The sequence below is a fragment of the Gekko japonicus genome, unplaced genomic scaffold (assembly GCF_001447785.1).
Source record: "Gekko japonicus isolate JY-2015 unplaced genomic scaffold, Gekko_japonicus_V1.1 scaffold93, whole genome shotgun sequence".
Lineage (NCBI taxonomy): Eukaryota > Metazoa > Chordata > Lepidosauria > Squamata > Gekkonidae > Gekko > Gekko japonicus.
In genome coordinates, this window is record NW_015160838.1 from 1,977,472 (window position 1) to 1,991,276 (window position 13,805).

A 13,805-nucleotide genomic window follows, 5' to 3' on the forward strand; every position below is an offset into this window, starting at 1 on the left:
GGGTGTCAGGGAATCAACTTCAGGTAGTCTGCCAATGTCAGAAACGAGGGAGGGAAAAGCAGAATGGATGAGGTGAAAGTGAGGATGAGCAACTGGTTCTTGAACAATTATTTGCACTCCTGCTTGGTCATTATTGCTCAGGGAATATTTATGGCCCCAAATATGCATATACATGCTATCAGACCAGACCAGTACAATCCAGGACTGGACTGGAAGGGGAGGAAGGACAGCCAGATAATTTTCTGTCTCATTTTCTGTCTCCATGTGTGCATGTGGTGCTAGAAAGATCATAGTTGGATTTGCCTTGTGATGTAAGCTGCCCTGACCCCTGCTTGCAGGGAAGGGCGGCCTAATAAATTGAATTTAATTAATTAATAAATATGTTATTAAGCCAGTATAGTTCCCACTTCACAACTAAGCCTCTAACCAAAATTTACTACTGCCCAATTTTACAACCTATTTTTATACACAATGATAGTGTTCACAGCCCAAAGATTATGAATACTATCCAAAGGCAAACAGTTCTCAGCGTGGCTTTTGACAGTAATTGTTTAGAGCCTCTCTTGATAGAGAACATGGCCAAAAAAGCCTCATGGTTAGGAAACTGAGTGTAACAGTGGGCCAAGGAGATCCTTCAAATATGAGCACCAATGAACAACTTTCATTAAACAGTCTAAGCACGGCCTATCATTATAGGCTTTGGACAACCGCTTCTCCGGTGCAAATAATTTGAACGGTTCTGAAGGTATTTAATGCACACAAGATGAGACAACACTTATTGTTCACATTTATGATGGGACCATACTGTAGCCACTAAAATAGTTTCAAATTTCTGTTGCCATCTAAGGAGGAATGGATAGCTAAAATGCATTCACACTACCGAATCAAGTTCACAATAAGTAGGTTAATTTTTCTTCCTGTGTGCTTACCATACAAGCTTCGTCTTTCACTGTGTTTTTCAGCACCTGCAAGTCTTCAATTAAAGGCCCATCAGTTTCCATTGCAACAGGACTGGTCACCAGACATGTTTCACTATATACTGAGTACTAACCAAATGCAAAATGTTCGAGTCAGAATTTTCGGTAGTAAAACCTAAGAACTATAGCAATTCAGGAACTTGAATGCCAGAAATGTTAACCTCAGATTTGATAAACAGCAATGTATTCACTTTTAATATACAGGGCATTTTAGCTTCCAACCAAAACAATGGAATGTCTTCACCTGAGTTTCTTGAAGAACTGGAGATTTGGCAGCTGCTATCAAAACAGCATACTGAAATCCAATTAAGCTATAAAACACTTCCTGACAAAAACAAAGAAATTTGTTTTAAGAGGGAAACTACTAATGGTTAGTTTCTCCTCCCTGCAACAGAAACATGGAACTGAATGTTTTGGGGCTTTTAAAAAATGCATGATGTAACCAGTATCCAAGGAACCATGCAACTGCTTTTGCTGCTTATTTTAGAACTTGCGTTGCTCAAATGCAGCCCCTCCCCCCCAAATGCTGGTCATTTGGAAATTAAGGAGGTTTTCAAAAATAGATTGTAGCATGTTATCGGAACACGCTAAAAATAAAATGTAAGAAATCCCACTGGGTCCATGCAAACCCTTAAATAGCATTTTGGATCCCAACTAACCGAATTAGTGTCACCTTCACACAGAGGTGACTGCTAACCCTTGACATTTGACAAAAAAGCAAAAGCAATCATGTTCACAAAAATGATGGCAACAAGAGACATGCTTGGATTAAAAGTTCAGCATGCTGAGTTTTTGCTCTGGCCCAACAGTGGAATGAGATTATGGACTAGGTTCCAAAGTGCCCTTTTGCTTACAGTAGAAACCTTCCTCCTTTGGAGGTTTCCTTTCTGTGAGCTGAAGGGTATCCCTGGATCCTCCCCAAGTGAAGAAAAATGTTAGAGGAATATTCAATTATATATAAGGAGAGATTCTTCTGTGGCAGTTTTAAGAATTGCAGATCTTGAGAACCATTACCAAACAGCAGAATTAAAACTTCTGCTTTCATCTAAAATGTTTTCCATACACTTAAAACAGAATTCAATAAAGGAACAGATTCTAATGCAAGCATCTAATCCCAGGTTCTTTCACTGCATATGGCAGGGAAAGGCTGCATTTTTAGCCTGAGTGCTGGAAGCAAGTTGAGACCAAGCAGTACTACCTCCCCTTCCAGAGTCACCCAAGACTGGGGTTGCCAGGTCTCTCCTGGCCATTGATGGGGGATGGGGGAATAGGGTTGCCAGCTCCAGGTTAGGAAACTCCTGGAGATTTGGGGATGGAGCCTGGAGAGTCCATCTTCCAAAGAATCCATTTTCTCCAGGGAACCTGATCTCTGTAGTCTGGAGATGAGCTGTAATTCCAGGGGATCCTCAGGTCCCACTTGAAGACTGGCATCCCTACCCCAGACCCACCTGGGGGCCGTGCGGGTCTGGAAAGGGGCAGCATGCCCCTTTGCCTTCTTTCATGCTGCTGGGCCCAGTGTGCTGTCAGCACTTTAGGAAACTTCTCTTGGTTGCTTGGGCAGAGAACTAGTCCTGCATGCTGAGCAAAATGGTCTGGTGCCTTCCATTTTGAATGCATGCCAGGGTTTACCTACTTTCTAGTATAAGGAGCAACTAGGAATGTTTTGCTTTTGGAAAGCCTTGGAGGAATTATAATGCCAAAAGAATCCTGCCAGTTGATACAGTGAAAAGAAGAACATCTGCAATACACCAAAGACCTATCTGTCTTAAAATACTGCTTGAAGATTAACATGGAATCTGGCTGACATTCAGCAACAACAAAAAAGCTGTATGTTACAACAGGTGGTATGTCCAAGATACACATTTAAACAAGACTGCAAACATGTTTAAGTATTATAGCTCCTAAATAAGGATCTCTAAGAATTTTAGTTCTATCAAAATAAGGTTTTCTAACAATTCTCAGCAATCTGCAATTTCAAAATGTTTTAAAATTTCTAGTATTATAAAAGAATTATCACACAGTTATAATTCATTTAGCTTAAAAATGTTGTGCTTCCAAGAGACAATACATTTCCAGTGCTGACTACATTTTCTTAGAACTGGGGATAGTCTGTATGGGAAATAATTTCAACAATTGTTTTCATGAGTACTTATGTACAAAAACATGCATAAAGAAAAAGGTGGCTCATTAGAAATCTGCCAAAGTACAATTTGCACATTAATGTTTTTAAATCACCATTGGAACCGATTATTATATAGCCAAATCCAACATTACATTTCATTAATGGGGAGGGGCTATGGCTCAGTGGTAGAATATTTGCTTGGCATGAAGAATGACCCAGATATAACCCCCAGAATCTCATTTAAAACAGTAGTACCCAAAGCGGGCAGTGCTGCCCTCTGGGGTGGTGGGATACCTTGGGGAAATACTAGAGGCAAGGAGGCAGTGGGGGCACTAAAGGTGGGCCCCTTTGACCATGTTTTTACCTTATTTATGCTTGACTAGGCTTTGGCACCATGCTTACAAATGGCACACCAAGTTTTTGCCTCTGCACAGTGCTGAAATCTGGTGGAAACTATTTGAATTTTTAGTAAATACACCATCAGAGCTCTAGTCAGAGCAGTATACTGCATTTTGAGAAACTGTTGTCATCATGTGTTTTTGTTTCTTTGGTATTTTACAAGCTTTTGCTGGCAAGTCCTTAACATAATAGTATTGAGTGTGGTATTTATTTTCCTGTGTTCTTGATTACTGTACCTGTTGATTATGAAGTATGCTTTTTAGCTATCTAAGTGTTATTTTTTATCACCGTCAGCTCAGTATTAGTATTTCTAGGTTATATAAGGATTTAAAATTCTCAGTAAAATGAAAAAAAACTTTTAAAAGAAAAAATTAGGTGGGGTAGAAGGAAAAATTTGGGTAACTGGGGGAATTTAGGGTACAAATAGCAAAACATTCCAGTAATAAGAGAAAAAATTATGGTAAACAAATATAAATAGTGTGTGTGGGGGGGATTTGGGTATATTGACAGCAAAAAAAAATTAGACAACCCTTTATAAAGAGAATATAACTGTTTTTATTTGGAATTGCAGAATAAAATGAAAGAAAAAATAAAAGTATTAAAAGGAGTCAATAAATTAAAATCATCTTTATTCCTTTAAATTCAAGCCATTATTTTTCTTATTTTTTCTTGTTATTCCAAGACCTTTTACTTTCCCCAAATTAATATTATTAATAATTGGTCAAATATCTTCGGTTTTAAATATCTATATTGCATGAGTGGATACACTTTTTCACTTCAGCAAAATTTTCACAACTGAGATTACATCACGAAAGTTCCATAAAGGTTGTCTTATTGCAATTATAACGTTTTTCTTTACTAGGTATACCATTCACTTCTGTCCATCGATGTTTTGTATTTTCAGACATGGAAACACATACTCCCAGTCAAGCATTATTTTATGGGTGAATGGATTTTATGAAGCTTTTAATTATGTAGCAATTTTGTACACTGATTCCCCCAAAATATACCCAATTTTTCTCCCAATATTTATATATACACAGCATAATTTGTAATCTGATTACCGGAAATTATTTATTTTCAGATATTAAGGAAGCTGGGGTAGTGGAGGAAGAACTAACTAAGCTACAAAATTACTTTGAGCTGAAGCCAAAGTTTAAGAAATCATACCAAGAGGTTTGGTTACAGAAGGAAATTTCTGATAGCTATCCTGCACTATGGACAGCATTTACGAAGCTCCTTGTTGCATTTCCAACATCATATTGGGAAGAACATGGCTTTAGTGCAGTCATCCAACTTCTCTCCAAGCAAAGAAGTTGACTCTGGATTATTAAATGTGGTAGTTTAAGACTCCTGCTTAAGTGACTTTATAAACCAGACATTGCGAAACTGGTATCACTTCATCAAGCCCATCCCCTGCACTAAGAGTTTACTGAACAGTGAAGTAGTTACTAAATGTGGTATCTAAGATTCTTGCTAAATGGCTATCAGAGTTTGAAAAGCTGGTATCACTGCATCAAGTTCAACTTTGTTGAATAAATTAAACAAAAAAGCTTTAATTGGATTTTGCACAAATGTCCAATTAACTATTACTGTTTTGAATTTTACTGACATTATCTTCCTTAGTGGGTAATGCAAACCACTAAGAGCCATGGTTAGGAGCACAGACTCTAACCTGGGAGAACCAGGTTTGATTCCCCACTCCTCCACATGCAGCTGCTGATGTGACCTTGGGTCAGCTACAAGTTCTTTCAGAGCTGTTGTCTCCAGAGCAGTTCCTGGAAGAGCTCTTTCAGCCCCACCTACCTCACAGGGTGTCTGTTGTGCAGAGGGGAAGGGAAATTGTAAGCCACTCTGAGACTCTGAGTGAAGGACAGGTTATAAATCCAATCTCTTCTTCTATTCTGAAAAGTGCTTTTTATAAGGTAGGGAGCATTGGGATGAGTTTATGGAACCAAGAGGGCGGTGACCAGAAAAAGTTTGAGAACCACTGATTTAAAAGGATCAGGTAATAGGCACAGGTCTTTCACACCACCTGAGATCCCAGAAAGCTGCTGCCAGTAGACAGTACTGATCTTGATGGCCCAATGATTTGATTCTGTATAAGACAGCAGCATCTCATATGTGCGGTACAAATCTGAGGAAGTAGCCAGAAATAGCTATAGCATTTCTTTGTAGTATCTGAAGAGTCAAATGCAAAACAGGTAATTCACAAGGTTCCTGGAAAGCTTCACTGGAGTCAGGGTTAGTCAATGCAGTCAATGTATGTACAATCTGTGTACACTTGAACTGTCTTTACATATGCATAGAGTAATTCTGATATTACAGTCAATGCACGTAAAGCTGAATATGTGAATGGAACCATGCATGTATCCAGGTACTGGCCCTTCCATTTCATTTGTGACGTGTACATGCATTAGCTTTTTCTTACAGATATACGCATGTACATACATGATGCATGTGCTTCACTGTAACGTGAACAGAGCTACTGGGTAAAAGGTGTGATCTTGGGTGAATTGTTAACAACCCAATCCCCCAACAAAAGCAACTCTCATAATCAGCATGTTCTTCTCTTAATGCAGCTACTGCTCTTTGGTGATGAAAGGTCCATTTTGTATTAACTAGCCATGTAATAAAGGTCACTAACAACCAGGCTACTGTGTGAGATTTGATATCATCACATGGAGTGTACTCTCCAAAGCTATCCATCTAACCTTTTAAATGCCAGGTGAAAATTTAGCCCTTTTCCCACACATTTTGTTTAACCGGTTTTCGTAATACCGTATATACTCGAGTATAAGCCGACTTTTTCAGCACATTTTTTGTGCTGAAAAAGCACCCCCTCGGCTTATACTCGAGTGAGAAAAAAAATGACCCCAGAAAATGCCGCCGCTCCGCAGCCAGATATCAGCCTGTAGTCACTGCAGCCCGCCTGCCTAAACTGATCTAGTCACTGCAGCCCGCCCGCCTAAACTGGTTGCTAGATCGCCTCCCGACTGGCGTCTAGCAACCAGTGACGTAAGAGAGAGGAGAGCGGAGACTGACGTGCCAATAATAACAGCGGAGTTAAAAGACCTCCTCCGCTCAGCAGAACACTAGAAGCCGCCGATGCCCGCCTCGCCTCCACTGGTTGCTAGATCGCCTGCTGATTGGCGTCTAGCAACCAGTGACGTCAGAGAGAGGAGACCGAGGCGGACGTATCTATTATTTATGAAATTTACCAGTAGCTGCTGCATTTCGCATTTCCCACCCTAGGCTTATACTCGAGTCAATACTTTTCCCCAGTTTTTTGTGGTAAAATTAGGAGTCTCGGCTTATACTCGGGTCGGCTTATACTCGAGTATATACGGTATATGTTCTGCCTGTACTGTCTTTGCAGAGACACTTTTATTGCACTGTTTAACTGCCAATTCAAGTTGTTTTAATATACTTTTACCCTATTATCTTACTTGTTGTACAGATTTGCTCATAATCTACCTTTATGTTTTTATGTTGATGTAAGCCACTTTGGACCCATTTTATAGAGAAATGACTAAGAGAAGAAATTTAAAAGTGAAAATGAAAAACATGATCTGTGTAATCCATTAAAAAGCACATTTCTTGATCCATATTCTACTAGACTCCTTGCATGCTTAAAATGAGTATGGAAAATGTAACATCTGTTATGACCCCTAATCTTGCAGCGGTATTTAGAAAAAAGCTGAAATACTCAACCTCTGAATATTTTCCATATACCTGCGGGTTTGATTTGGCTAGATTTTCTATTTTAACCCATGCTTCTTCCCGATCCTTCATTTTTAGCTTCTCTCTGAAAAACAATACACATACGCCCCACACACAGATTAAAGCTTAATGAAGTTTCCCCTTCAAAAGATTATGTTACCAAACTTCCATAAACATTAGAAAGCAAAGTAACTTCTCCTTACCTTTTAAAAACTGTGCATATAAAGAAAGATATTTTTCATAGTGAAAGCGTAATAGACACACGACCCACCTCCCCCAATTTTCTTATGAAGCCTTTTCTGTACAACTTTCTACTGAAATGAAAATAAGATGTCACAGATATTGTTACTATGCTCATCTAGTCACCCTGTTGTAAAATGCATTATAGGTACAGTTAAAGATGTGATACCCAAATGCTTTACAGTCTCAACGTCAAGGGGAAAAACCCTGTAAATTCCTACTGATGATCACAGATCACCTTGAAAATGTGATTTTATTTGACTTTTGCATTTATCTCATGATTTGGCTTTTTACAAGGCAGCTGACAGCAAAAGCAATGGATTGGATCCAAAATATCCTCAGCAGAGCTCCACCAACAGGCCCTCACTCCTCAGGCCACTGAGATCCCGGAAGTGCCACTTCTGGGGTATCTTTAGGAACAGCTTAGCAGTGAACTGGAAAGCTACAGTAAGAAGGCTGGAGGAATTGGCACAAAATGTACATACACCCTTTCCCCCATTGGAAGAAGTTCCTTATGCTAGAAGAAAAGGTTGTTTGGGTGTTTTTGGCTGTTACTTCCTATTTTGTAGTCATTTTTGCAGAATACTACTTGAAACTGTTTTGAACTCAGGGAAAGGTGTGTCTTTCAATAAATGGTGTATTTTAATAAAATAAAGTAGTGGCAGAAATCTCTATATCTCTTACATGACCGGAAGGCATTGTAAAAAGCTTTAAAGTTAAGAGCCCAAATTCATAGAATGCTTGGCCTCCTTTACTGAATTACTCGTTTTTTTAAAAAAGGTTCATGGGCCTGGCTCAATCTCACTATTTAGAATTCCACTTGAAAGCTAAAAGCTGTTGCTTCCTTTTATTTTAGGATGACAAAAAAGGAATAAGAGTTACATGCAAACTGCTAATGTGATTAATTCATATTGCTTTGTAAATATGGGGCTGGATCTTATGAAATGCAAGTGTTTGCAGAGGCAGTTATTCCTTGCTTTCCTCCAGCAGTCCCTTCTGACCTCTGAAAAGCTTTGCTTCTGGGTGGTTATTAAGGTGGCTCATGGACAAGAAGCCATGGTGTCCTCCTCACCCTCTTTACTGTACCAACTGCTTACCCCAAGTCCTTCTAAGTTTGGAGAGGCCAACTCAGATAGCCTTGGCAACAATTCCCTGCTGATGAATGAGGGAATATTGCTATGGTACCCCCCCCTCTCTCTCACACACACACACAACTACAAAAACGTCCTGGGCAAATGGTTTATGGAACCGTGGGATTTAGGACAGGGACAAAATTTTCAGTGTCAGCCTCTGTTCTCTTTTATTTGATTTCTGGTATCTGTCCAAACAGCATACTGTAGAAACCTAACATTTACAAAATAAAACCTTACCCAATTTTTCCTTACTGCAAAAGTCTGTTATGTGAAATCTTGCAGACAGAGTGCTTTCTATTGAGCAGAGGTATAGACATTCAACACATTCAGACAGACAAGGAGCCAGTCTGGTGCTGAGGACTCTATCCGGTTTCGACTCAAGAGATTTGGGCCCCAATATCTTCTGAATCATGGATCATCTAGGCAGTTTTAAGCAAGCCTTGATCCCCTTAGCCCAAATATGCCATTCTCCTCTCAGTGGAACTTGGAGGATGGACAAAGTCAAAACTGTGATTTTTACTTATGTAGTGTATTTTTATCTTGCCCTTGGTCCAAGAAACCTAAGACAGCCTATACGGTTCTATCCCTGCCTTCTTTTTTATCCTCACAATGACCTGGAGAGGTTGGTGAGGCTGAGAGAGGAGCGACAGGCCCAAGGTCCCCAAGTGAGTTTCATGGTAAGTGGGAATTTGGACTTAGGTCTCTACCCACTATGACACTCTCCCTCTCTCTCTCTCTGAATCTATAGAGTAGTGGTATATAAAACAATAACTATAGCAGCTTTCGGATGTATTTTCAGGGTGCTATAAAGTGCACTCTCAAAAAGTCAGTAGTGTTTCCCATATATGCATTTTAAAAAAGATCAGACAGAGAACATGTAAGAGGAAACTTACTTAAGTTTTTCTGCTTTAAATTGCTGTGTGCAATCATCAAACAGTTTTTGGTTCATTTCCATGAAGAGTTTCAGAGCATTGTAAATCAAACCATGTATTGTCCTACAAGTGAAAAAAATGGGGTTGAGACTTATTACAAAGTCTACAAAGGCAGTTCCGTTATTTCACTGAAAATGGTGGTATTTTAGAAAAAGCCCTCTTCTGCCAAAGAATGACTAATACAAATACTAATAATCCTAGACTATATGGATTGTTTAGATGCTATAAAGATCTCCTTCTCCTTTTTGTTTACAATGTTAACAGGCAAGAAAGTGAATTTTGATAAATTAATGTTAACAAACATCACATAGTAACAGAAGTGGGTTTTTTTTTGCAAAGGATAATTATGCTGGTAATACACTAAAAACTATATTTTAACTTATTTAAAGTAAAGTATCTCATATCTGGATAGCCCAATCTTGTCAGATCTCGGAAGCTAAGCGGGGTTGGCCCTGGCTAATATTTGGAAGGGAGACCTCCAAGGAATACCAGAGTCATGACGCAAAGACAGGCAATGACAAACCCCTCCTGAATATCTCTTGCTTTGAAAACCCTGCAGGGTCGCCATAAATCAGCTTGGACATGATGGCACTTTCCACCACCACTACACAAAAATTATGCAACAGGGTTATACTCAGGGGTCATTTTGGGCCGGAGCCCCACCCCGGCAGCCCCACACCCTTTTTTCTAGAGTTGCACCATATCTTTCCATTATATTCTATGGAGCCATAGAATATAATGGAAACATCACACCGCCGTTGCGGTGCAACTCAACAGAGAAGGGGCTTAAACTTTAAATGTCTCCCTGCTCTCTCCACAGCTCTTCCTGGCTCGCCTGCCAGGCAGGTGAGCCAGGAGAGGGCAGGGGTGGGCTCTAGGAGCCTTCCTCGGCTCGCCCGTTGGGCAGACGAGCAGAGGAAGGCACGGGGAGGCATTTAAATGTCTCCCTGCTCTCTCCCCGGCCCTTCCTGGCTCGCCCGCCAGGCAGGTGAGCCAGGAGAGGGCAGGGGGGCCTCTAGGAGCCTTCCTCAGATCGCCTGCTTGGGCGGACAAGCCGAGGAAGGCACGAGGAGGCATTTAAATGTCTCCCCACTCTCTCCCCAGCCCTTCCTGGCTCGCCCACCGAGACAGGTGAGCCAGGAGAGGGCAGGGGGGCTCCAGAAGCAGGGCAGCCGGGGAAGCAAAGAAAGGGGGGAGGCATCTTCAAAAGCCTCTCCTTCCCTTCCCCAGCCGGCCTGCCAAGGCAGGCTGGGAGGGAGTGAAGAGAGAAGGGGAGTGAAGAGAGCTGGGGAAGGGAAGGGGACCACACCTCAAAAAGGATATTATAGTGTTGGGGAAAGTGCAGAAAAGGGCAACTAGAATGATAAAAGGGTTGGAACACTTTCCCTATGAAGAAAGGTTAAAGCGCTTGGGGCTCTTTTAGCCTACTAGATATGCTAATGAGCTCCTGCAGCTCCTTTTCTACAAAATGACCCCTGGTTATACTTATACTATCTGTTGAGCCAAATGTCTCCTGAGCAAAACTAAAATAGCCTGCACAAGAAATAACTGTTGTTGGGGGAAAAAATTGGTCACCCATTAGCTCAGAACTGAAGCCAATTTAGCCAGTTAGAAACAGGCATAAAAAAAGAGAAGGGGAAAAAAGAGAAGAAAAAGCTCTTCCCTTCAACCTTCATCAGATCGGAAAGACAAACCTGTTCAACAGCTACTTCCACCATGCACGTTAAAATGAGAAAGTGTGCTGAACTATATATGTACAGTGCTTAGTGCAAAATGATTGGATGTCCATAAATAGTGAACAAAATAATCCATACGCTGTGTATGTTTTTTTAAAATAAAAGGGCTACAGTTAAAATGCTCTTTAAAGTACTTTTTTTTTTAAAAAAAAGAACTTGATATCAATACATTGATAGATTAACTGCATCCAGTTAATGTACATCAGCACTTAATGCCATTTACTCAGGATTTTCTTTCATTGTGCTGAAGTGGAAGATTTGTCATACAGCCTTGGCCACCCCCATCAATAATCCTCAAGTCTACAACTAGTGCCATGTTTCAGAGCAACCAATGAAACAAGTATTCCTCACAGCAGCTCAAGCATCAGTTTCTTTAGACATAAAAATTCTAAACTAGTAGATGACAGGAAATAAGATGCATATATGAAGAAAGAAGAAAAAACAAAACAGATATGAAGAAAAGGAAAAATGTACATCTCAGTACTATCACCATAGAATTTCAACAGGACATTATGGTTTAAAATTTCACCACCAAAGTTAGTCTTCCACAGATAATGGTTTGTCTTACTAATTAATGATGCATTGGACCCAGTGATCTACTGGCACAAGGATCACAGACCTTTCCCATGATCCCTTCCAGCCCTGGGGAAAGTTGATTCCTGGGGCCACAGCCTCCACTTGGAATAGCAGCCATGCAGAATTAGACTTCAGGGGATCAAGCAATGTACTATGACAGTTCCTTACTTGTTCCAGTGTGTCTTTGAATTCCGGTACAAGGATGGAAACATGATGGGCAAAATCTTTGCTGCATTGTCACTGATTAAGCTCATAATATATTCATTATTCCAGTAGTACAGTGCTCGTTCTGCCACCTAAAAGAAAGAGGAACATTTGTGCAACTTGAGCAGACCACAGGCCTCCTACGGTATTCCTTCTCACGAACCAGAGAGGGCCTGGCTTCCATTTTAGCAGTGATTCCCCCCTGTAGTCTCCCTAGCTGGTAACTGTGGGAAAGCTGCTGCGGTTGCCACTAATGTGTGCCTGGAGCTCACAGGAGTGATAAAAAGCCTAACTTATTAACCTATGTAAAGCTCAAACTCACACAGATGAGATTATTCCTTTGTTGCCTGAAATATTGTACCTCGCAGTAGACCGAAGTTTAGTAAATTTTGTGTCACAAATCGAAGAAGGAGCAATTAATGTAGTGTAATGTGAGGATGCCAAACTTAATTACTGCATTTCCTAGAGTTACCAACCTGAAAGTGTGGACTGGAGACACACTTGGCTAGCTGCCTGAAGAGAGGTTCCATAACCTTTACAAATTCAGACGGTTCGATAACATCTAAAATTTCTTCTAATTCATTTAAAAACATAACTTCTTTTGGACTGTGAGTCTTTGGCCAGTATTTGAGTAGTGCCATCACGACCTGCAAAAACAAAGGAAGAAAAAATGCCAGGTTTCCATAACACCCTAAAATAAATGATTTCCAGACCTCTATTGCATTAGCACTTGTAAGGCTGTTATTGTTACCCAAGGATTTGAAGACTGGCAGTCAAAGATTCTTGATTCATAACTATCGATCAGGCATGTTAGGGAGCCTCCCTCCAATCAAAACCCTGTTAATCAAGGTTACATGTGGCTTTCTATCAAATGCTCCGACATTCAGCAAACATAGCAGGGTAAGGTCTTTCAAAAGCCTTAAGAGGAATGACCTAATAGTAACAGGAACAGCAGCCTTCACTGTTTACTCAAGGTAGATATTTCTGAAGTACATCTTTTAACTAAGTGTGTGCACAAAATATAACCACTCTAATTTCAGAGGAATGCTTTCTAGTGACTGAGGCTCCTGAAGAGAAGTGCCCATTACAAAAGCTTTCCACTAACACACGTTAACAATATGCAAGGTTCTGTATATTTTTACTGTGCTCTCCTGGTTCTGACTGCTGTACTTAATGTGGCATGAGAGCCAACACCCAAGTCCTAGCTAATATTTTTAAGTTACTGAATGAGCAGATTTCTTTACATGTACAATCCAACACTCAGCTTCGCCCATAGGCCCAGCAAGAAATCTTGCTGTTCCCTCTATTATGAAATTTTTGTCAGGCCTGAGCCAAAGTCAATTTCGCAGCCCTGCAAACAATGCCCTGGTCTGAGATGGCTGCATTACAAGATACTCTGGTGGTAAATGGACATTATGGTTCCCAAGGCTTATAAGAAAGCATCTTCCATCATATTTAGTCTCCCCCCTGTATTCTCAAGCATTCAGTTATTCTTGAGCAGCTGGGCTGTTCCCATGGCATGTGTTAGAATAGGGATGGGCTGTAACCAAATTGCTAGACAGACTCTGAAACAGGAGTTTTGCTGTACTGGAACAATGCAAGCAGCAAGGGGAAGGAATAAGGGGAGGGACTTGGCAGTTAGGGTTGCCAAGTCCATCTTCCACCCCCAGCGGGGGACTTTGGGGGCGTTCCTGGAGGGGGCGGCGCATCCCCGACGTGATGAAGTCATGTTGGGGACGTCCGCCCCCCCCCCCGCCTGTGCG

The 13,805-nt window shown here is 40.8% G+C and overlaps 1 protein-coding gene across 2 annotated transcripts in view; it reads right to left on the bottom strand.

Annotated features, from left to right (window-relative positions):
• The window catches only part of PPP2R5C (protein phosphatase 2 regulatory subunit B', gamma), a 61,044-nt gene that overhangs the window by 9,328 nt on the left and 37,911 nt on the right, over positions 1–13,805 (bottom strand). The window contains exons 9-13 of one of the 2 annotated variants that reach the window (XM_015418625.1): positions 12,519–12,689; positions 12,007–12,134; positions 9,488–9,589; positions 7,234–7,306; positions 930–1,046 (exon numbers count right to left, since the gene is read on the bottom strand). In XM_015418625.1, the coding sequence (XP_015274111.1) occupies positions 930–1,046; positions 7,234–7,306; positions 9,488–9,589; positions 12,007–12,134; positions 12,519–12,689 (591 nt within the window). Of the gene's footprint in view, positions 1–929; positions 1,047–7,212; positions 7,307–9,487; positions 9,590–12,006; positions 12,135–12,518; positions 12,690–13,805 lie in introns of both variants that reach the window. The other variant, XM_015418616.1, reaches the window with a different exon arrangement.